Raw genomic sequence first — 22803 nt, 5'->3', positions numbered from 1 at the left:
TTGCATCTGAATTCAATTAGGTTTCAGTTTCATGGGATGATAGCTCTAGGCATTCAGTGCTCTATTAATAGATACTTAAGATGAGCTTAATAGTGAATGCTGCCTACTCTGTTCTTACCTTAAAGAACATATATTGGTTTGTTTTGTAATAAGTTAAAGTACACTTAAGTATATCATGCCAATTTCCTTTTGATGCAAACCATAAAAAATTCATTTCTTATGTGACATTTCATGAGGTACACGAAATGATTTTTAAAACTCTTCAGTGAAATTACTAGTTCTAAAAACGTAAACTTGAGTAAAAATACATTAAAATATGTAAAGTAAGAAATCTAGTAGGAGATGAAAAAGAGGTACATGCAAGGAATAAAAAATAAAATGTAAAATTATACCTTCTATGATTTTTTTTCCTCTTTTGTAGTACCTGTGGATCAAACCCAGAGTCTTTTGTGAATTTTAACGATATTATTCATATACCTCCCTAATATCTTATTCAAAATGGATGGCTGGGGCTGGGGATGTGGCTCAGTGGTAGTGCGCTTGCCTAGCATGCGTGAGGCACTGGGTTCGATTCTCAGCACCACATAAAAAAAATAAAATAAAGATATTGTGTCCACCTAAAACTAAAAAATAAATATTAAAAAAAATGGATGGCTGATCAACAATCTTTGGACAAAATAGCATTTAATAAATAATGGGTCAAGTCAGATGGGCCATTAGGAGACACTGAGAAAAAAGCCAGCTATTATAGTTTACCTTCTCTTAGTCAGTGCCTTTAAAATTTGAAAGCTTTGTATTCTCAGATTTAAGCTAAATTGTATCTTCTATCATACCCTAAATAAGATAATAAGAACTATACATTTAGCATTTAACATTCAGTTTGGTGGATGCAGAACTGAGTTAATTGAAACCAGATTACAAAGAAATTGATTGAATACATTAATTAAGGGATTAATATGTGTTAGGCATTGAGCTGTATTAACAATAAATCACAGGGTCTGATGGAGCTATGTTGTATTACCTAGTTATATAAATATGACTCATCTAAATACTTGTCATTGATCCTGTTACTACATTTGGGTCTGGACTCAGCTGTTCCCATAATTCTTTTCTGCTTCAAGCTGGTCACTGAGAATATAAAGGTCACTGAGCGAATGAATATGTAGTAGTATGCAACTAGACCACTTTGGGATTGGCCTGATGCCCAGAACTCTACAGTGCCATGTCCTTGGTAGATGACCAGACTAAGCCTGGCTTGTGCCAGAATTTTGAATGTGAGTCAGGATGTAACTGAACCAGTATGTATACTGTTCATCTGCGAATAGGTGCTGGTATTTTTCTTATAGATTCTTCCTAGACATTGCTGTATCTCCTTTGTCTTATGTGTTTTAGAAATTATAGGCAGGTTTTTCATTATTGTACCAGAAAGTGTTATCAAGTACATTTAAAAAATAGTTTGAAGATAGCTGTGGGATTCCCAAACAAAAATTGGGAGGAGGGAGAGGGAGAGAATTCTAAGGAAATAACGTAGATAGAATAAAGATATCTCTAAATAGTTCCAGTTTTAGTATCACACCTTAAGCATAGAGAAATTATAATTGTTTCTTGTGTAGATTTTGCAAAAATGATTTGTCCTTTTTTTTTTTTTTTTCTTATTTTTCTCCCTTTCTGGCTTATAGGTGCTACTTTTACTGACTGGTTTACCTCTTATGTCAACAATGTTGTATCAGGTGGCTTCCCCATCATCAGAGACCAAATTTTCAGGTATTTCATTTGGGGCTTTTTGGATGGAAATGATTAAAATTCAGAAAAAGCTATTCATCACAGATCATGAGATGAAGTTTCCCCAAGAAGGTTAATAACAGAACCTCTCATTATCTTGAATCTTACTATTTTATTCTTAACTTCAAAGCCAAAACATTTAAATACTTAATCAGTTAGGATTTTTCTTATCTTGGAGCATGCAGACAGAAAACTGAATTTAATTTAGAAGCTATGAATCAATATTAGGTGTATAGTTTCTCTGGGGGAAAAAAAAGACTCTTTGCCAATGAATAGATTTATTATGAATGTCAAGACAGCAACTCCTGGCAAATATTTTTTATTATCTCTAAATGGAGCATTTAAGGTTATAGTTAGTATTAGAGTTCATAGTAGCTTTTGTGGCAGAAACAATATATTAATTACTTATTAGATGTCTTTGGTATAGAGACAGGAACAGTAGTTTAATTATACATTAGAGGCTCACAGTACATACTTATATATTTTTTATACATTTTTTTTCTTGTCAGAGCCATCATTTAGCAGATGTAGCTGGATTTCAGATATTTCCAAAATTTTCTTTTTATTTTAGTTTCCAAAATAATTATCAAATGCAATCCATTATTTGAACCACTGGTCATTGTCCTTGATTGCTGTCATTACTAAGCCAGAGTTTAATATGTTTCTAATTTTGTTTTAAATTTAATATGATTTCAATTTAAATTTTCATCCTAAAGTATAAGCAATTGTGCATTGTATCTTTTTAAACCTTTTGTGGAATTGAAATTGTTTTTAACATATTTAATTTTTAAAATTTTCTAGATATGTTCACGATCCGGAGTGCGTGGCAACAACTGGGGATATAACAGTGTCAGTTTCCACATCATTTCTGCCAGAACTCAGCTCTGTCCACCCACCCCACTATTTCTTTACATACCGCATCAGGTGAGAATTTTAAATGGGGCTGCCTTTCAGTTCATGGTGGAATATATCCAATAAGTGGGTTGCTCTTGCCCCATTTGATGTGATATATAAAAGACTTTGTACATAGGGTCTGGTGTATGCTAGACAAGCTCTCTACTACTGAGCTACATCCCTAGCCCTAAAATGCATTTTGAAAGATAATTTCTTGCTGAAATTTGGAGGAAGGTAGATACATAGAGTTTTTGTAATGGACTTTGACTTTATTATTAACCTCTAAGTTATTTAAATTATTTCTTAGCCATATACTGGGTATAAAGTTTTGTGCCAGGTACTGTGATTATAACTGAGTTATAATCATCAAAGCTCTATATTAGAATTGTAATGAATTCTAGAAGCTGTCAGTTGCCAAACATAAAACCTTGCATTATAAGTTTCATCTCTCTTATCTATATTCAATTGAAAAAATCTAATAAATATCTCCTGAGTGCTGTATGTAGGTTATACATGTTATTGTGGATTTGATTAAAAGCAAATCTTTAAAACTTACTTTTGTTAGAAGTATTCTGTGTTATGACAGTCTTCAAGGGAGTAAGGATACTTTATTTTAAAAGACATTTTTATATATTTTATACATTAAATGTATATTTTATATGTATAAAATATGTATGTTTCTATAGAAAAATATTTATGGATATTCATATTCTAAAATAAGATGCGTATTTTATAAAGGAAATGTTTAAATATTTACAATATATAAAATATATTACATATGTTAAATATATATTTCATTTTAATATATCTATAGAAAATATTAAGCTGTTTATTTCATATATAAAATGTAAAATTTTTAAAAGTATTTTTTAAAATATTATTTTTTAGTTGTCATTAGACACAATACCTTTATTTTTAATGTGGTTCTGAGGATTGAACCCAGGGCCTCACATGTGCTAGGCGAGTGCTCTACTGCTGAGCCACAACCCCAGCCCCTAAAATATATCTTTATATATTTTAGTATATAAAATGCATGTAAACTGGGCACTGTGGTGCATGCCTGTAATCCCAGCGATTCTGGAGGCTGAAGCAGGAGGATCACAAGTTAGAGGTTAGCCTCAACAACTTAGTGAGCCCCAAAGCAACTTAGTTGAGACCCTTTCTCAAAATAAAAAAAATTAAAAAATGACTGGGGATGTGGCTCAATGGTTAAGCACCCCTGAGTTCAATTCAATCCCCAGGCTGCCTCCCCACCCTGTCCCTGCCCAAAAAAAAGGGCTTCTATACATACTTCAGGTATTTTAATAATATATACCCATGAGAAAGCATCCTGGGATTTTAGTATTACATGTAGCCTTTAAAATGTCCAAATATAGGTATAGGTGGTTTTTGTTTTATTTAATTGAGATCCTTGTAGGATTAAGAAACACTTAAAATATGTACTTATAGGGCACTCAAAGTGAAAATAAAAGATAGCAGATTCCTAGAGGAAGAGGGAGATGATAATATGGAGAAACAGAAGAGAAGTTTAATTCTGGTAACTGTTGAAATTTTGCTTTGAGCTTTTTAGAAGCTGATGGAAATGAAACAAAACTGGGAAAGAAATACCATCACTTCTTTGGATATTTTTTAATGGCAATATACTCTAGAAAGCATTTGCTGAATAGATCTTTATTTGAACAGCAAGAGAGTCTTCTTACCATTGTATTTCTTTATATTTATGTTGCCCTTTGTAAGGTTGATCCTCACTGAAAGTTAAGTGCATAAATTGAGTGAAAGCATTTCTTGTGGGGGAACTAAACTATTTAAGCCAATATCTCTGAGAACTTAGAGAAACTTAGAAAAACTTAGAACTTAGATAATATTTGACTTTTGTTTGGGTTTCCTAGTTTCCTTTGGAAATTTTCTTTCATGTATTAACTCTTAATACTGTAGCTCTTAAACAAAAGAAAACACACAAATTTCAGATTTGTATCTTTTATCGTTTTTCTCCAGGATTGAAATGTCAAAGGATGCACTTCCTGAGAAAGCATGCCAGTTGGACAGTCGCTATTGGAGAATAACAAATGCCAAGGGTGATGTAGAAGAAGTTCAAGGACCTGGAGTAGTTGGTATGTAACTGAAGTTTTAGGTTTACACATCAGTTTATTCAAAGGAATTTTAGACTTTGCCTCCATAAATGTGTTGTATAGATGTTGTTATCAGTTAACTTTTCTAAGGCTAGGGGTGTAGCTCAGTGGTGTAGTGCTTGTCCAGCAGGTGTGAGGTCCTGGGTTCAATCCCCAGCAAAACACACACACACACAAAGTTAACTTTTCTAAAATTATACCAAACTCCATTGTTCAGGCATTGATTTCTCTTCCTGAGGCTCATTTGGGGTTAATATTCTTGCTTTCATTGTTCTTTTTTAAAAACTGATTATTCATTATTATATTTTGTGAGTTAAGATGGCATAAACAGAGAAAATACACTTCATAATCTTTTTGAAGTTTGGAGGGAGATGTTGAAATTAATAGCACAGATGTTTTAATTATTTGAATTTCCTTCACTTTAGTTCTGCTTACCATTGACATTCAACTTTTTTAAAAATTATGATGGGGGGATAAAGATGTAGCTCAGTGGTAGAGTGCCTGCCTAGTATGTCCAAGGCTCTGGGTTTCATTTCTAGCACCACTAAATAAATAAATTAAAAAAAAAATAAAAAATTATGATTATCCTAAGTTTCTGAACCATCAGAATATTTAGGATTCAAAATGTGCTTTAGGAAAATAGCATCTAAGCTGTATACTCTTATTATTAGTCTTGCATGTACATAGCATTCAGTTTAACGTTTTCTAATTCATTGCCGAGAATAAATATTCTCCATTTGTTTGTTTATCTTTTGCAATAATGAGGATTGAATCCAGGGGCACTCTACCACTGAGTTATACCTCCTGCCCTCTTTCTCTCTTTCTTTCTCTCTCTCTCTCTCTCTCTCTCTCTTTCTCTCTTTCTTTCGACAGTCTTGATAAGTTGGCAAGGCTGGTTTCAAACTTATGGCCTTCTGCCCCAGCCTCCCTAATTGCTGGGATTACAGGTATCTGCCACTGTACCCACCTCTTCGTGTTTATACAGTGAATTTTTCTTTGACTGAATCTAGTGTTAAGGAAGTTTATTAAGCCATAATTCTTTTTTTTTTTTTTTTTTTAATTTGGTCTATTGGTGTGAAGGACTCTCACTTCGACATTTTGTCTGTTCTGAATACTTAGGATGAAAGTTCTCAACCTTATGTTTTATTCTCTTGCTGCTGTTAAACAGATTACCCTTATCCCTGTTTGAGCTCTATCTGGGACACTTTTTCATTACTCATGTCTGTTTTGGTACTAGGAATTGAACCCAGGGATGCTTTAGCACTGAGCTACATCTCCTATTCTTTTTGTTCATAACTTTGAGACAGGTCCCACTAAGTTACAGAGGCTGGCCTAGAACTTAGATTCCCCTATCTCAGCCTCCTGAGTTGCTAGGATGGTAGGTGTGGACCTATAATCATCACACCTGGCTTATTACTCATGTCTTAAATATTTCATCTTTGATGCCTTAAAACACTTTGAATTTATGTGCCTTTTTTCATTTTGTTGTGATTTAGGCTATATTCCCCATCTGCTACATTGTTGAGAATTTGGGGAATATAGGAAAAAATGTCAAGAGGAATAAAATATTTGCTTACAATTCCCTCATTGTTAACATTTTGTTGTGTGTCTTTTTAAGTTATTCCCCACCCCCAAATTGTACACTTACTTTCACATAATTTACATAGTGTCTTAGAGAACAGACCTTATTTACTGTAATGGGGAGCTAAGTTTTCTACTTCTGTGTATTTTTACTGTTTTCTCTGCAGGTGAATTCCCTATCATCAGCCCAGGTCGGGTATATGAGTACACCAGCTGTACCACATTCTCTACGACATCAGGATATATGGAAGGATATTATACCTTCCATTTTCTTTACTTTAAAGACAAGATCTTTAATGTTGCCATTCCCCGATTCCATATGGCATGTCCGACATTCAGGGTGTCAATAGCCCGACTGGTAAGTTAAATTTTCCCCTCTAGTGTTGATGGTATATGACTTTGTAAAATTAACTCTACAGAGGATCTTTGGTGAGGCAGACAAGCGATTTGTTAGTAAGTTTCTACAGAACCCTGGACATTCGGAGGAAATATGGAAGTATCTTGGGCATGTGAATATGTTAGGGGAGATGAACAGCAGATAAACTAAACTCACTACTCTTCAGCCAGAGAAACTACTGTTAACCTGTTCTAAAGAGTCATCTTCTTTTCCACTATTTCCAGAAACAATTCTGTGGTCTAGATATGTTAGAATATGAGAAGTACCATGCTAGACCGGTTAGATTGACTTTATTTTATTAAGACTGGGAAGTTGATTTTTTTACAATTTTTTTTGCTAAAATTCCCTGTGTAGTAAAATAAACAGATATTCTGTAACAATTATGATAAAGAGGGTAAATGGGTAGATTTGTATTTTTAACAGTTTCTTTCTGGGACCATTTCTCAAGTCAACCACGTATATTTTTAAAACCTCATGTTTAGGGTTACCTTATAACAGGCATAAAGTAACCAATTTTATGGGACTATAAAATGATAAAAGGAAAATTATGAAGCGTAGGACTGAATGTTCAGATAATGCCCCCATCTCCTGGACTGGTCCTGATGGGTGGGTCTGAAATAAGTCTGGAAAGATGGATGTGATATTAACCTGACTCTGAGATGACAGTCTCAACTCCTATTCCGAAAGAAAAGGATGATGATGAGCCCTTAGGCCATGATACTTGTTGTATGGTGAAAAGAAACTACAGTCTGGATTTGGAAGTGAAATTTTAATTTTCTTCCAGATGGAGGAATGCTAGAAATTGTATTTCCAGTACTAGAAGTTTGCCACTTCCTGTGACAGACTTCCATTTTTTCACTAGCCCAGTATCTGTCTGAGATTGGTCTATCTTATTCTTAAATGGTTGATATTCATCTGTGAAGCTATTTGGGACTGGAGTTTTCTTTGTGGGAAAAATTTAAAATATGAGTTTAATTTCTTTAATATTCATATTTTCTATTTCTTCTTGTTTCAGTTTTGGTAATTTGTGCCTTTCAAGGAATTTGTCCATTTCATCTAAATGTTGAATTTATTGGCGTAAAGTTATTCACAATATTCCCTTGATATCCTTTTAATGGCTACAAGAATTGTAGTCATATGTCCTCTTTTGTTTTTAATATTGGTATTTTATATCTACTCTTTTGTTCATCACATGATTATTATCATTTTTGTTGATTAAAGGAACAACTTTTGGTTTCACTGATTTTTCTCTATTCATTTTTCTATTTCATTGATTTCTATAGTTATCTTTCTTTTTCTACTTTGGGTTTAATTTGTTCTTCTAGCTTTTTAAAGTAGAAGTTTATTGATTTTAAATTCTAAGCACTGTTTTAGCTGTATTTCATAAATTTTGGTGTGTTTTTGTTAACATTAGTACAAAATAGACCCAATTTCCCTTGTAACTTAATTTTGACCTGTGACTTTTTTTACCAATGTGTTGATTTCTAAACATTTGGGAACTTTTCAGTTGTCTTTTGGTTATTGTTTTCTAATTTCATTGTGGTTAGAAAACTTCCTCTGTATTTTCAATACTTGTAAATGTTTTATGGCCCAATCTTATGTGAAGAATTTACATATGTTGGTAAATGATCCTTGTGTATTTGGAAAGAATGTATATTCTGCCATTGAGGGGAATATTAATATATACAGGTCAAACTAGTTAACTGTGTTTTTCAAATATCTGTATATTTATTGCTTTGGGGGGAGGGGGACCTTTGTTCTGTCAACTACTGAAGAGATGATTGTTGAAATTTCCAACTAAGATTACAGTTTTTGTCTATTTCTCTTTTCCGTTCTGTCAGACTTGCCTCATGTATTTGGAAGCTTTATAATTGTGTACAAATGTGCTTAGGATTGTTGTGTCTTTTTAATGAAGTGATTCTTTTATTATTATGAAATCTCCTTCTTCATCTCCATAACATACTTTGTCCTGAAGTTTAAAGAGCACTAAAGCTTGTTTGGCAGCTAAGCTACTGTTGGGTCATCTTAATCCTTTTGAGGGTTGTTTTCTTCAGTATTCGATGGGGCAAGTGTAAAGTGCTCTCTACTTAAGGACAGTCATTCTCCAACATTTCAGTTTCATGACCCTCTTAGACGCTTAAATTCAGTAAGGGCTCCAAAGAACTCTTGCTTACATGGGTAACATTGATAATTATCATATTATAAGCTAAAACTGAGAAGTTTAACAATATTTACTTAGCAGTTCCTTTTAAAATTACAATAAATAAACCCATTACATGCTCAACCCTCTCAACTACGTATTTATTTACTTAGAGTTTTAGTTTCTTCTTAAGCACAAATAAATATATTAAATCTTGACCTGCCTTATGGAAAATGTTTCTTCTCAAGGATGAGAGAAATGAGAATTCTGAACATATTTCTAACTGACACAAAAAAGGCAATGGGGGTTGTATTTGTCAACCTTTGGTTTCTATATTAGTTTCTTGATATATAAATTCAATTGTTTTGCTCCTTTCTTTTGTCCTCTACCAGTCTGATTAATTAGAAGGCTTAACATTTCCTTTTTCTTTATACTCTGCCATTTTAAAAAATGCTGTTGGTCAGTCTTTGTCTTTCCTTGCAGGCAGGTTGTTCATTTATTGTGCTTGTCGGAGGGTGTTGTACAAGCTCCTGCTTCTCATTTCTGTTGCTGTGTTCCTCTTTCTATCTGCTGTTGATGCACGAGCACTTTCATCTGAGCATCTCCCTCTTTAGCCACATGGATCTCTTAAGTTTTTCTGTTTTCTTCATTATCGTAATTAATAATCATACTACCTGGAGCTCATGTTTTAGTATTTTCAAAGTCTTCCCCTTCTTGCCTTTGGGACCTACTGAATTTTAAAGTCGTCATTCCTTAGATTAAAAAAAAAAAAAAAAAAGGAAACAAATAATGGGATATCTTATACGTCACATCTGTGTATCCTTTCGGATTGTTATTGTTAGTATGAAAATAAAATTCTAAGTGACCCAAATCCTTTCTCCTACATTAATTCATTTTCTCATTCAACAAATATTTGAGTACTGTAGTCAACAATACAATCAAAATCCTTGCCTTGAAATTTACATTCCAATTAGAAGAAAAGCTGTAACAAACACTGTGTACTCGTGTCAAGTAGTAACGAGTGCCATGGAGAACAGTCAGGGGATAAGGAGTGTCCTGTTGGGCTCTGATGTAAAGATGTGTCAGGAAAGGCCTTGGTGACACATAAGCTGAGACATGAAAGGAGCAGAGGGCGCCGGGTGGATATGTGCAAGAAGAGTATTCAGCCAAGGAGCAGCAGGTGCGGAGGTTCTGACACAGTTGTGTGGCCGGTGTGTGAACCAAGGAGGCCAGTGCGGCTGGAGCTCCGTGAACGAGGAGGGGAGCAGAGGGGGTGAGGTGAGGTCAGAGGGCGGGGGTGCTGGATCATAGAGTGCCATAAGAGCCCTGATGGAAGGACTTTCGCTGACATCATGCCCGAAGTTTCCAGTTCTCAGATTACCAACTAGAATTCTGTCTGATATATCAACATTTAAGAGTTGTTATATCAGACAGAGAGAAAATTGGCAGTCAGGAGTAAGTCAAGGCTTGCTTAGAGGTATTGCTTGAGCAAAACTGAAATTTCCAAGAGATGTTTACATAGTGCACGTTCATCATCACTCCTGTCCTGTTCTAGAGCCTCCAGCAAGTGACTGTTAGAGCAGAGGCTGCCCTTTCCCCACAGTGTGGATCCATCTTAGTGGTACACTTCTAGTGAATTGGCAAGTGACACTGACTTCTGAAGCTAAGTTAGAAAAGGGCAATACGCCTTCAGCCTAGTTCTCGCTCTCCTGGAACACGTGCCTTTGCTGCCCTGAGCCACCACACAAGAAGTCTAGTTACCATGAAGCCACCGTGCTGGAGAGACCATGTAGAGACACCACATAGAGAGAAGGTGGTACCAGGAACCCCAGCTGTTTCAGTCTGGAGATTTGGATTACCCCAACCCAGTACCAGACATGTGAGTGAAGAAACCCTTGAGGTGACACCAGTTCCAGCCACCATCTGATTGTGACATCACAAGTGCTCAAGCGAGAACAACCCCATTGAGTACTTCCCAGATACCCAACCTGCAGAAACCAGGAGAGATAATACATGACTGTTGTTGTTTTAAGTCACTAAAAAAATAAAGAACTTTTTAAAGTTAGAGGCTACCGATGTTTGAATTAAAATGATGTGTCTTTTTGGAAGGAGCTCAATAAAAATCTTTTGAGACCTCTTTCTGACAGTGCATTAAAGTTACCAGTAGAGGTCATACCTGATATTTTCACATCCTCTTTTCTGTAAGTATATAGAGAAACCAAGAAATGTTGTGTAGTACATTAGTAGGAGAAGTTCAGAAAACTTTATCTTGGACTGTTAGTAGTCTACTTGCTATATTGTATGAATAATAACTACTGTGTGGGAGTAAGTATTGTCTTAGTGAAATATGTCTACCATCATAATAATATATATTTTAGAGTCTGCATCAGCATGTGCATTATGAAAACTACACTCTTACAGTCTGTCAAAACTCATTTGGGCATGTATGGATTCTAGATAAATGAGAATTTGCATTAAATTACTATAAAAAACTAATGGACAATAATCTTATCAAAAGATTGTTTTCTCTTTCAAGGAAATGGGTCCTGATGAATATGAAGAGATGGAAGAAGAAGAAGAGGAGGAGGAAGAAGAAGATGATGATGAGTCAGCCGACATGGACGAATCAGATGAAGACGAAGAGGAGGAGAGGAGGAGGAGAGTCTTTGACGTTCCCATTCGCAGGCGCCGCTGCTCCCGCCTTTTTTAGCCCGCCTTCTGCTGGCGGAAGCACTGGATGACTCTAGTCTGTTAAATAGAATTCTCAATAATGTAAAATAACTAAATTGTGCTTGGCATATAGCAGGAAACTAGCATGAAATATTGTTCCAGGCCCTGGGTCCTGGGCAACACTACATTAGGAATTGGATTGTTTTGGTTTACTTTGTGGTTTTGAGGTAGAAAAGGAATTGGGAATTTTCTTTTCCAGGAGTCAGTAAAGGAACAGGCAGTTCCCATTTCTAGCTAAGGAACAGATAGTTCTCTGTTTTAAAATATTTTCTACTTACAAAAAATATAGAAATGGAGAGGGAATTGTTTTGAAATAAGGATTTAAAATGTAGCAGAAATACCTACTCAAGGATAGAGAGAAACTATGTGACTGAATGATTCTGTGAAAAGACTTCTTACAGTTGTGAAATATTTAGAAATGAAAAAAAAAATTTGTAATTAGACTAATTCATTTAGTGATTCCTAATATTTTGTACTCACGGGGAACTAATTGACTAAATAACTTGAATGCTAATGGTTTGTCCTTTCTTAGACAATCTGTCCTTGAATTTAAAGTCATTGTCACTAAGACCTTGAATTTAAAGGTTTCATAATTACAACCTTGAATTTAAAGTCCTCAACATGATGACTTTGAATTTAAGTTAAAGTCCTCACACTCTGATGTTTATCTTATTATTTACAAAGGTATCACTTGGAAATGTAGTGTGTGAAAGTATGTAGTGTGTTATTACCACAAGTTTCTTCACAATGTCTCATGTTGTCTAAATTTGTAAATACTGCTTCTGTTTAGTTTCTCATTTATACACTTGACTGTCTAACTTTGTGATAAGTGACATGAATTTTATGTTAGGATTAAGGATGTTTTCCTGAAACATGGATTTTTTTTTTTTTTGTAATTATATAATTGAGAGTTTGGAATGAAATCCTTAAGTGTCAAAAACTCATCTTTTAAAAACAAAGTTTGGTTGCAATCCTGTATTTTGTGTAATTGCCTATTTCCCATAAGTTAAAGTTAATAAGCCTTTACTCTTAAGATGGAAGGTGGCATTGACACTCATTGGCCTGCAGCCAGAGTATAGCAGAGTCTCTCCTAGCTTTGTGTCCTCTTGTGCTCCACCTTCCATTTTCCCCAGGAAGGGTTCTTTTGTAAAGAAAGTAGTAGAAAGAGAGAGTAGTGTTCAGGCTAAGCAGCTGTAATCAGGGACCATGAAGAAAAACTTCCCCTTCCCTGTTGACTCATGACAAAACATAAAATACAGCCAGTAATTTGTCCTGCTTATTTTTCACATATATAGTCATACACTGCGCAATGATGTTTCAGTCAACAAACCACATATACAATGGTCTGCAGCCTCATACATCTTGTGTTTACCACATCTCTTGAATACAGCGTTCTCTCTCGTGCTTGATTTAATCTCATGTTGTTTTGTTCACCATGGCCTCTAAGCAAACAGAATCCACTAATACTGCCAATAAGAGGCTATCTATGTCAAGTGATGGACCTGCAAATGAAGTTATTGAGGACTATGGAGGTGGGAAATCAGTAATGGTTATTGCTCACCAGTCAGCCATCCCACCATAGCTACCATCTTGAAGAACAAGAACAAAGTGATGGAAGCTGTTCAAGGATCTGCTTCACTGAAGCCAACAAGACTAGCAAAAATTCAAGACAGGTTTCTATTTGGTATAGAGAAACTTCTAATGGCCTGGATTGAAGACCAGGGAGAGAAGTTCATCATGATTGCCAGGGTCCTTCCCCAGCAGGGTTCAGGGAGTCCTGAAGGATGAGTGGTGTCAGCGCAAAGGATGAGACAAGGAGTTGTTCCTTTGGAGCAATCTCCAGAGAGAGCTCTCATGCAGCTTTCTCCGGGTCATCTTTTATTACAATTTTTCTCATCATTATGGATTCAGAATACATCATTGATTTTACAGTTTCCAGATTTTTCCCAAGATGTGACATTTCCTTAACAATCATCATGGGTATAGAAAAATGTGTCATCAGTTTACATTTTTCCAGGATATGACATTTGCTTATCAATTTTATGGGTACAAAATCAATAAAATGTGTCACTAATTTGCATTTTTCAATTTCCCCAAGATGTACTATTTTCTTATTAACAGATGCCAAACTACGTAATTTAAGTCTCCCACCTATCGTTAACCTTTAAAGTATACCTGTACTAAGATCCCATCTAAAGAAGTCCCCTCAAATCTTATACTTAAAATATCCTAAAGTCTATAAACTATTCTTACAGCATCTTAAGGACCCATACAGCTAGAAACTTAAGAATTCTAAACTTAAGAATCTAAATAAAATAATATTTCCAACATTCTAAAAATGTGTCTTTAAAGCTACTTTAATTAAATTCCTACATTTATTCTCATAAACTTGGTTGAGCTGCTTTTGTTAAAGCACAACACAAAGAAAAGACCACCAACTCCAATTTAAATCAAAGCAAGCTTGTGTCCAGGGCCGTCTCTCCCAAAACCCATGGGAATAGAAGACAGCCCCACAGCTCTCTAGGAGTGCGGCTTATAGCACAGAAAGTTGCAAAAAGGGGGAGGTGTCTTGAGAACTTAAATAGGATTTTGACAAGCATAACACAAAGGCAGGTAGTAGGTTTAATGGTCCAGCACTTAGGGAGTAAATTTAGATCCCAACATAAGAATTTATGAGGCACCACTAGAGTTTCAGAGAGGGTTGTTATCTGGTCAGGGAAAACCAGGAATGGGTGAGTTCAAGGCATGGGCAGGCATTCCAAGCAAGTTTAGAAAACGCAGTAATTTATAATAAAATCAAAATTAACTTTTCATACCTTTGTGGCGAGATGGTTCCCAATCTTAAGAGGGAATTAGGCTGGGTTTATCACTTTCTCAAAGAGTTTCTTTGTTTCTTGTCAAGGTACACTATTTCTTATACCTTTGTAATCTCTTTCACTGAAAGGCAAGTTCCGAACATCAGTCCACTAACCGCCAATATTAACTATGCTCATCATAAGTCCCTATGTGAGGTAAAAGAGGATTTATAGAAAAGGGGGGAATGTATCTATTTGCCTTAACTTTCCTAAGTGTATAACATGACTTTCCCTTAATCAAATAAAACTACATATGGTGGGTTTGTGCAATAAGCATAATAATTAGGCTTTATAAGGGGCCAGAGATACAGGCTTGGGTTCTTAGTTGATATAATTATCAAGGTGGTGCCTAAAGTTCTCATGACCTTTTGGAGAATGACTGTTGTTTATTATCAGTTTTGTCCTCAATGTGCTGAGATAGTAGAAAAAAACCTTCTATTTTGTCCTTGATATGCTGAGAAGTAGTAGAACAGCTTTCAAGGCATGAACTTCCTGTTATGTTCTAGCTATTAGAAATTTAATTTGGCTTGGCATTAAGCATACTCATGTCAAATTTACATAAAAAAAGGGTCTCATGGTTTCGGTTTCCCACCAGTGAGGCTTTGCCAGCACTTATCAACACTGTGACATTGTCAAGACAGTGGGAGGGGGAGTGCCTTCACCAAATCGATAAGGGAACAAATTCAGGCGAGCATCGATCCCACCAACAAAGGGAAAAGACAACAAATACAAGTTGCAAGAGATTACTTCAAGAATGATACTGAAAAAAAAAAAAAAACCAAATCCTCGAAATAAAAGAAACAGTAAGCCAATTAAAAAACTCGATAGCATCACAACAGACTAGACCACCTGGAAGACAGAATCTCAGACAATGAAGACAAAATATAGATTCTTGAATAAGTTGACCTCACAGTGAAGATGGTAAGAATCCACAAACAGAACATCTAAGAATTATGAGATACCATCAAAAGACCAAATTTAAGATTCATTGGGATCGAGGAAGGTTCAGAGATTAAAACCAAAGGAATGCACAATCTCTTCAATGAAATATCAGAAAATTTCCCAAGCATGAAGAATGAATTGCAAAATCAAATACTAGAGGCCTATAGGACACCAACTGTACAAAATTACAATAGATCTACACAAAAGACACATTACAATGGAAATGCCTAGTATACAGAATAAGGATAAAATTTATAGGCTACAAGAGAGAAAAATCAGATCTCAGCAGATTTTTTCAAAGCTAGGAGATCCTGGAACAACATATACCAAGCTCTAAAAGGTAATGGATACCAACCAAGAATCTTATATCCAGCAAAATTAAGCTTCAAATTTGATGATGAAATAAAAACCTTCCATGATAAACAAAAGCTAAAAGAATTTACAGCAAGAAAGCCTGAACTACAGAACATTTTTGGCAAAATATTCCACGAAAAGGAAATTTAAAACAATGAAATCTGCAAAGGGAAGAACTACAATAAAAGGAAATCCAACCAAAGGAGAAACCAAGTCAGGCAAAACACCAAAAATAAACAAAACTGACTGGTAATACAAATTATATCTCAATAATAACCCTAAGTGTTAATGGCTTAAACTCACCAATCAAAGACATAGGCTGGTAGATTGGATTTAAAAAAAGACCCAACAATATGCTGCCTTCAAAAGACTCATAGGAAAAGACGCCCACAGACCGAAGGTGAAGATTAGGAAAAAACATATCACTCACATGGACTGTGGAAACAAGCAGGGGTTTCCATTTTCATATTAAATAAAGTAGACTTCAAGCCAAAGTTAATCAAAAGGGATAAAGACGGACATTTCATACTGCTTAATGGAAACATACATCAACAAGACATCACAGTTATAAATATATATGCCTAAAACACTGGAGCATCTGCGTTCATCAATCAAACTCTTCTGAAGTTCAAGAGTCAAATAGATCACAACATAATAATTCTGGGTGACTTTAACACAACTCTTTCTACCAAACAAAAGCTAAAGAAAGAAACTATAGAACTCAATAGCACAATCAATAACTTGGACTTAACTGACATTAATATAGAGTATATTATCCATCAATGAGTGAATACACTTTCTTCTCAGCAACACATGGATCCTTCTCTAAAATAGACATATGTTATGCCACCAAGCAAATCTTAGTAAATACAGAAAAGTAGAGATACTACCCTGCATTCTATCAGACCACAATGGGATGAAATTAGAAATAATGAAATTGAAACAAAAGAAACAATTGAAAAAATTGACAAAACAAAAAGTTGATTCTTTGAAAAAAAATAAATAAAATTGATAAACCATTAGCCATGCTAATGAAGGAGAGAGAAAACTCAAATTACTAAAATCTATGATATATTACAACGGACACTACAGAAATACAGAAGAAAATTAGACATTATTTGGAAAATTTGTACTCCAATAAAATAGAAAATATCAAAGACATTGACAAATGTCTAGAGGTATATAGTATGCCTAAACTAAATCAGGATGATATACACAATTTAAATAGATCAACTTCAAGCAAGGAAACAGAGGACACCATTAAAAGTCTATCAACTAAGAAAACCCCAGGACAGGATGGATACAAAACTGATTTCTACAAGACTTTAAAGAAGAACTGACACCAAATACTTCTCAAACTATTTCATGAAATAGAAAAAGAGGGAATGCCAAGTTTCTGTTCTCATGACTAAAAGGCTCAGGGGTCACTCCAGTTGAACTGGGCTAACTGGGCTGCACAAAATAACCACACAAGAGACACAAATACCTTTTTCTTTGGGGTCACTGTAACGGCTCCTCTTACCTTAAGGGTCCATAGGAAGAGAGAGCGAGAGCATGTGCTGACCTCTTTTATTGAGAAGAAGCTATTCAAATGAGGCAAGAGGTCAAGTTTCAGGGGGCTGAGTCTATCTTCATGATATCCACTGTCAGCAGGTTGACTGACATCTGGGTAGGCCACACCCAAGGGCACAGTAAGAGAAGGGGACACACACACACACACAGACACACACACACACACACACACACACACACGGCACTTCCATGGAAGATTCTATCCTAAACAGGGCAAGGGGTTAAATTACAAAGAACAGGTGAGCATAGCTTCACCCATGGGGCTGTAGCAAGACACTGACCCTCGAACCCAAGAAGGGTGGGGAAAGCTCTGCCACATTTCTGTGACTGAGCGCCTCAGCATCCAGCCCGGGAGTGTGACTCAGTCATGTGCAAGGTTGGTCTCCCACAAGGAAACGCTGCCAAATACATTCTATGAGGCCAATATCACCCTGATTCCAAAACCAGACAAAGACACATCAAAGAAAGAAAACTTCAGACAAATATCTCTAATGAATATAGATGCAAAAGTTCTCAATAAAATTTTAGCAAATCAAATACAAAAACATATCAAAAAGATAGTGCATCCCAATCAAGTAGGGTTCATCCCAGGAATGCAGGGTTGGTCTAACATGAAGTTCCTCACATCAATAGACTCAAAGATAAAAATCATATGATCATCTCAATAGATACTGAGAAAGCATTTGATAAAATACAGCATTCCTTCATGTTCAAAATGCTTGAAAAACTAGGGATAACAGGAACATGCCTCAATATTGGAAAGGCTAACTATGCTAAGCCCAGGCCAACATCATTCTAAATGGAGGAAAATTGAAGGCATTCCCTCTAAAAACTGGAACAAGAATTGAAGGCATTCCCTCTAAAAATTGGAACTACAGGGATACAGCCACATCAATGTTTATAGCAGCACAATTCACAATAGCTAAATTGTGGCACCAATCTAGATGCCCTCCTGTCACCACTTCTATTTAACGTAGTTCTTGAAATTCTAGCCAGAGCAATCAAACAGATGAAAGAAATTAAAGGGATAAAATAGGAAAAGAAAAACTCAAATTATCACTATTTGAAGACCATATGATTCCATACCCAGAAGACCCAAAACATTTCACCAGAAATCTCCTAGAACTAATAAATGAATTCAGCAAAGTATCTGGATATAAAATCAACACCCATACAGAAATAAGCTATTTCTGTACATCAGTGACAAATCCGCTGAAAGTGAAACTAGGAAAACCACCCCATTTACAATAGCCTCAAGAAAAATAAAATATTGAGAATAAATTTTAAAAAAGAGGTGAAAGACCTCTACAATGAAAACTACAACACGCTAAAGAAAGAAATTAAAGAAGACCTTAGAAGACAGAAAGATCTATCTTATTCTTGGATGGGCAGAATTAATATTGTCAAAATGACCATACTACCAAAAGCACTATACAGATTAAATGCAATTCAAATAAAAAACCCAGTGGTATTCCTCATAGAAATAGATTAAGCAATCATGAAATTCATCTGGAAAAATAAGAGACCCAGAAAAGCCAAAGCAATCCTTAGCAAGAAGAATGAAGCTGGTGGCATTACTATTCCAGACCTAAAACTATACTACAGAGCAATATTAATTAAAACAGCATGGTATTGGCACCAAAATAGACTGTAGGGCAATGGTACAGAACAGAGGACACAGAATCTAACCCACATAACTTCAGTTATCTCATATTAGACAAAGGCGCCAAAAACATACATTGGAGAAAAGATAGGCTCTTCAACAAATGGTGCTGGGAAAACTGGAAATCCACATGTAATAAAATAAAAATTAAACCTCTATCTCTCACCATGCACAAAACTCAACTCAAAGTGGATCAAGGGCCTAGGAATTACACTCCTATGGCGAATTAAAAACAGAATCAATAAATGGGATGGATTCAAAATAAAAAGCTTCTTCTCAGCAAAAGAAACAATCTGTGAGGTGAATAGAGAGCCTACAGAATGGGAGCAAATCTTTACCACAAGTACATCACATAGAGCACTAATCTCTAGGATACATAAAGCACTCAAAAACCTTAAGAGAAAAAAAAAAACAAAAACAAGTAACCCAATCAATAAATGGATCAAGGAACTGAACAGACACTTCTTGGAAGAGGATATACAATCAATCAACAAACATATAAAAAATGTTCAACATTTCTAGCTTAGAGAAATGCAAATCAAAACTAAGATTTCATCTCACTCCAGTCAGAATGGCAGCTATCAAGAATATAAACAACAATAAGTGTTGGCGAGGATGTGGGGAAAAAAGCACACTCATACACTGCTGGTGGGACTGCAAATTGGTACAGCCAATGTGGAAAGCAGTATGGAGATTCCTTAGAGAACCTGGAATGGAACTACCATTTGACCCAGCTATCCCTCTCCTCGGTTTATACTTACTTAAAGCACTTAAAAAACAGCATACTACAGGGACACAGCCACATCAATGTTTATAGCAGCACAATTCACAATAACTAAACTGTGGAACCAAGCTAGATGCCCTTCGGTAGATGAATGGATAGGGAAAAATTTGATATATATATACACAATGGAACATTACTCAGCATTAAAAGAGAATAAAATCATGGCATTTGCAGGTAAATGGATGAAGTTGGAGAATATAACGCTAAGTGAAGCAACCAATCCCCAAAAAACCAAAGGCCAAATGTTTTCTTTGATATGAGGACTCAGAGGTATAATGGTGATGGGTTGGTGGGGAGCATGGGAGGAATGGAGGAACTTTAGATAGGGGAGAGTGGAGGGAGGGGAAAGGAGGGGATAGGAAAGGTGGTGGAATGAGTTAGACATCATTACCCTAAGTATAAGACACCAATGGTGTGAAAATATTCTGTGTACAATCAGTGTCTTGAAAAATCGTGCTCTATATGTATAATACGAAATAAATTACATTCTGCCATCATGTATAACAAATCAGAATAAAAATTTTTTTGAAAGGCTACCTTTCAGGTGTGCTCAGATGGAGTGTTGAAATTCACTTGTGAATTTGGGGAGATAGTCACTTCTTAGTGCTTCTGTTGACATCTCCTTCCTATGGAGAACAGGTCATCTGGTTCCCTGCCTCCAGGTTAGGGGAGAGGGAGAAGAAGCAAAAAGAAAAACATGTCCCTTTTAAAAAAAGCAGCACGGGCTATATTCAAAAGGTAAAGTGGACTCCTATTACAGTTCTAAACTGTAAGTTTCTAAACCCAGAGCAGAATTGGGTCCAGGTTCCTAGCAAGATGATAGGCACCCATAGGGCTGTGGTTGAGGAACTTGGAGTCTGAGAGCAGGAGGGAGCCTCAGGGCTAAGTCCCAGACAGGTCACGTGGGAACAAGGCAGGCGCAGTTTGAATACAAACACCTTTTGGAAAACATTAATATATCTATAAACTTTTTTTTTTAGTGGGGGGCGGGGATCTGAAGTCTTTTGGAGTAGCTTGTGTTTATTTTCGGTAACAAAAGTGAAGAGGCTGCCCAGAACTTGGGTCCCCCGGGATCTGAAACGTTAGTCGAGTCCCGGCGGCAGCGCTCGGTCATCCCGGGAAGGAGGCGGTCACCGAGCCCGGCCCCGAGCGGGTGGAGGCGGGGCCGAGCCTGGCCCGCCCAGCGGCGCCGCGGAGTACCGAGGCCGCGCTGGCTGCAGCCTCCTCGCCCAGGCGACTCCGGTAAGCCCCGGCCGTGCCCGCTGTCCTCCGTCCCCGGTGCGCAGCCCCCGCGGGTGTGCCCGCTGTCCTGCGCCCCGGCTTTCAGCTGGGCAGTGCGTCAGAAGGGCGCGTGGTGAGGGGGTGGCCCCTGTTTACCAACCAGAAAGGCCAGGTTGGACACCAAGAAAGAGCAGGGTGTGGCACCAAAAAGGGCAGGGTGGGCGGAGCAGCGGGACGTTGGTCCCTTTGGGATCCTGAGCACCCGCCCCGACCTTGACCTCCAGAGAAGCTCTGGCTGTGTAGAGAGGAGGATCCCCCAATCAGCCTCCGCGCGAGCAATGCCCTTTTCTTCCCTTGGAGGTTGAATTTTGGAACTGCACGGCAGAGACCTTTGTTTTCCCAGATCTGCTCAGCTGCACCCTCTTTAGAGCCAGAAGGTCGAATTTTTGACAAAACGTTAGGGAGTTGCCCTTCACGAAGAACAGGTGCTCCCTAGGAAATTGCCGCAAGCTATTAAATCTCATTTTCTCATCAGTAAAACCGTGGACCTCGCTTCATAAGGTGGTGGCAAGGACTAAGTGAGATCGCAGAAAGGCCCAGCCTGGCACCTGGTAATTGTGGCAATTTTTTTCAGGTATCCCTGTGATCTCTCAGATTCCCCACTGGAGGGAATTTACTGCCTCGAAGAAAGCACACAAATCTCTGTCAGGGAGGTGGCAACATTTGCCCATATAAGGCTATTTATAGTTCCTGGGTAATTTATAATGGGAATGCAAGGAGGAGGAGTTCCTCAGTGCAAACCGAACTTTCCTGAAATTTGTGGCATGGACTTTGATAGTGAAGAGTAGAAACTTTGCTCTAAGGAAAACATTTCCTTCTGCTGAGAGGTTTGGAAGATGAAAGATGGATTTTTAGGGTGGGAGGACCTGGATGAGAGACCAGAGATTTGAGTTCCTTATAGGGAACAAATTAACAAATTATAGGGGTACCCTTGTATGGGAAACTGCAGATTTGTGTGCTTTCAGGTCTGGGGTGGCTCTTTCTGGCCCTTTGGGTGGCTGGGAGGGGCTTTTCCATTATGATGGTGCTTTTTTTTTTCCCTCTCCCTGTTGATGTCATTAGTGTTTTGAACTGAGTAACTGATCTTGGGGTGCCTCAGCATGTTTGACAATAGCATGTCCAAGGTTTTAAGGATACAGATGTTTTAGGTCCCTGACACTACTAACCCCAGGATCTGTTAAGCCCCTTGTGAGTTACCAGACTCTGATGAGTAGAGGTAAGATGAATCCAATGTGGCTTTGCAACTTTCCTATCACCCTAGGATAGGTAATTTCACACCCACACTACCCCCCCCTCTGGGAGGGGGCCTCTATTAATTTCCTATAAAATGAGGACATCAGGAGTTTTAGAATCTGTCTAATCTTGAAGATCATCAGGCCCAGGCTCCCAGGAGAGTAACTGTACTTGTGGGTGACAGTGAATCCTACAGAAATTTCAAATGTTAAAATTTGAGGGGAGAAGAGGATTCTTTCCTTTATATACCCTTCAACTGAATGTATTTCAGAAGCTGAACTCGGTAGTCTCCCACCACAGAGTTATGATTCTGAGCTCAGATCTCCGTTTAAATAGTGTTCCACCGCTTTGCAGTAATGAGGTTGCTATGTTAGTTTTCTTTTTCTTGTTTGTTTTGTTTTGTTTTGAGATGGGTCCCTGCTGCACAGCCTAGGCGGTTCTGGAATTCAAGCCACCCTCCCACCCC

The 22803-nt window shown here is 37.0% G+C and overlaps 2 protein-coding genes across 3 annotated transcripts in view; both read left to right on the top strand.

Moving 5' to 3' along the window:
- Fbxo3 (F-box protein 3) overlaps nucleotides 1-13745 on the top strand; it is a 32464-nt gene extending 18719 nt beyond the window's left edge. The window contains exons 7-11 of one of the 2 annotated variants that reach the window (XM_015477755.2): nucleotides 1680-1764; nucleotides 2584-2706; nucleotides 4672-4787; nucleotides 6554-6744; nucleotides 11460-13745. In XM_015477755.2, the coding sequence (XP_015333241.1) occupies nucleotides 1680-1764; nucleotides 2584-2706; nucleotides 4672-4787; nucleotides 6554-6744; nucleotides 11460-11633 (689 nt within the window). In that variant the 3' untranslated portion in view covers nucleotides 11634-13745. Of the gene's footprint in view, nucleotides 1-1679; nucleotides 1765-2583; nucleotides 2707-4671; nucleotides 4788-6553; nucleotides 6745-7798; nucleotides 9795-11459 lie in introns of those variants that run through there. The other variant, XM_015477756.2, reaches the window with a different exon arrangement.
- Nucleotides 13746-20928: 7183 nt separating this feature from the next.
- Cd59 (CD59 molecule (CD59 blood group)) overlaps nucleotides 20929-22803 on the top strand; it is a 21961-nt gene continuing 20086 nt past the window's right edge. The window contains exon 1 of the mRNA XM_015477753.2: nucleotides 20929-21065. The gene's annotated coding sequence lies outside the window, so the exon portion shown is untranslated. The remainder of the gene's footprint in view (nucleotides 21066-22803) is intronic.

The sequence above is a fragment of the Marmota marmota genome, unplaced genomic scaffold, assembly GCF_001458135.2.
Source record: "Marmota marmota marmota unplaced genomic scaffold, marMar, whole genome shotgun sequence".
Lineage (NCBI taxonomy): Eukaryota > Metazoa > Chordata > Mammalia > Rodentia > Sciuridae > Marmota > Marmota marmota.
This window is presented reverse-complemented; position numbering and strand designations above follow the sequence as displayed.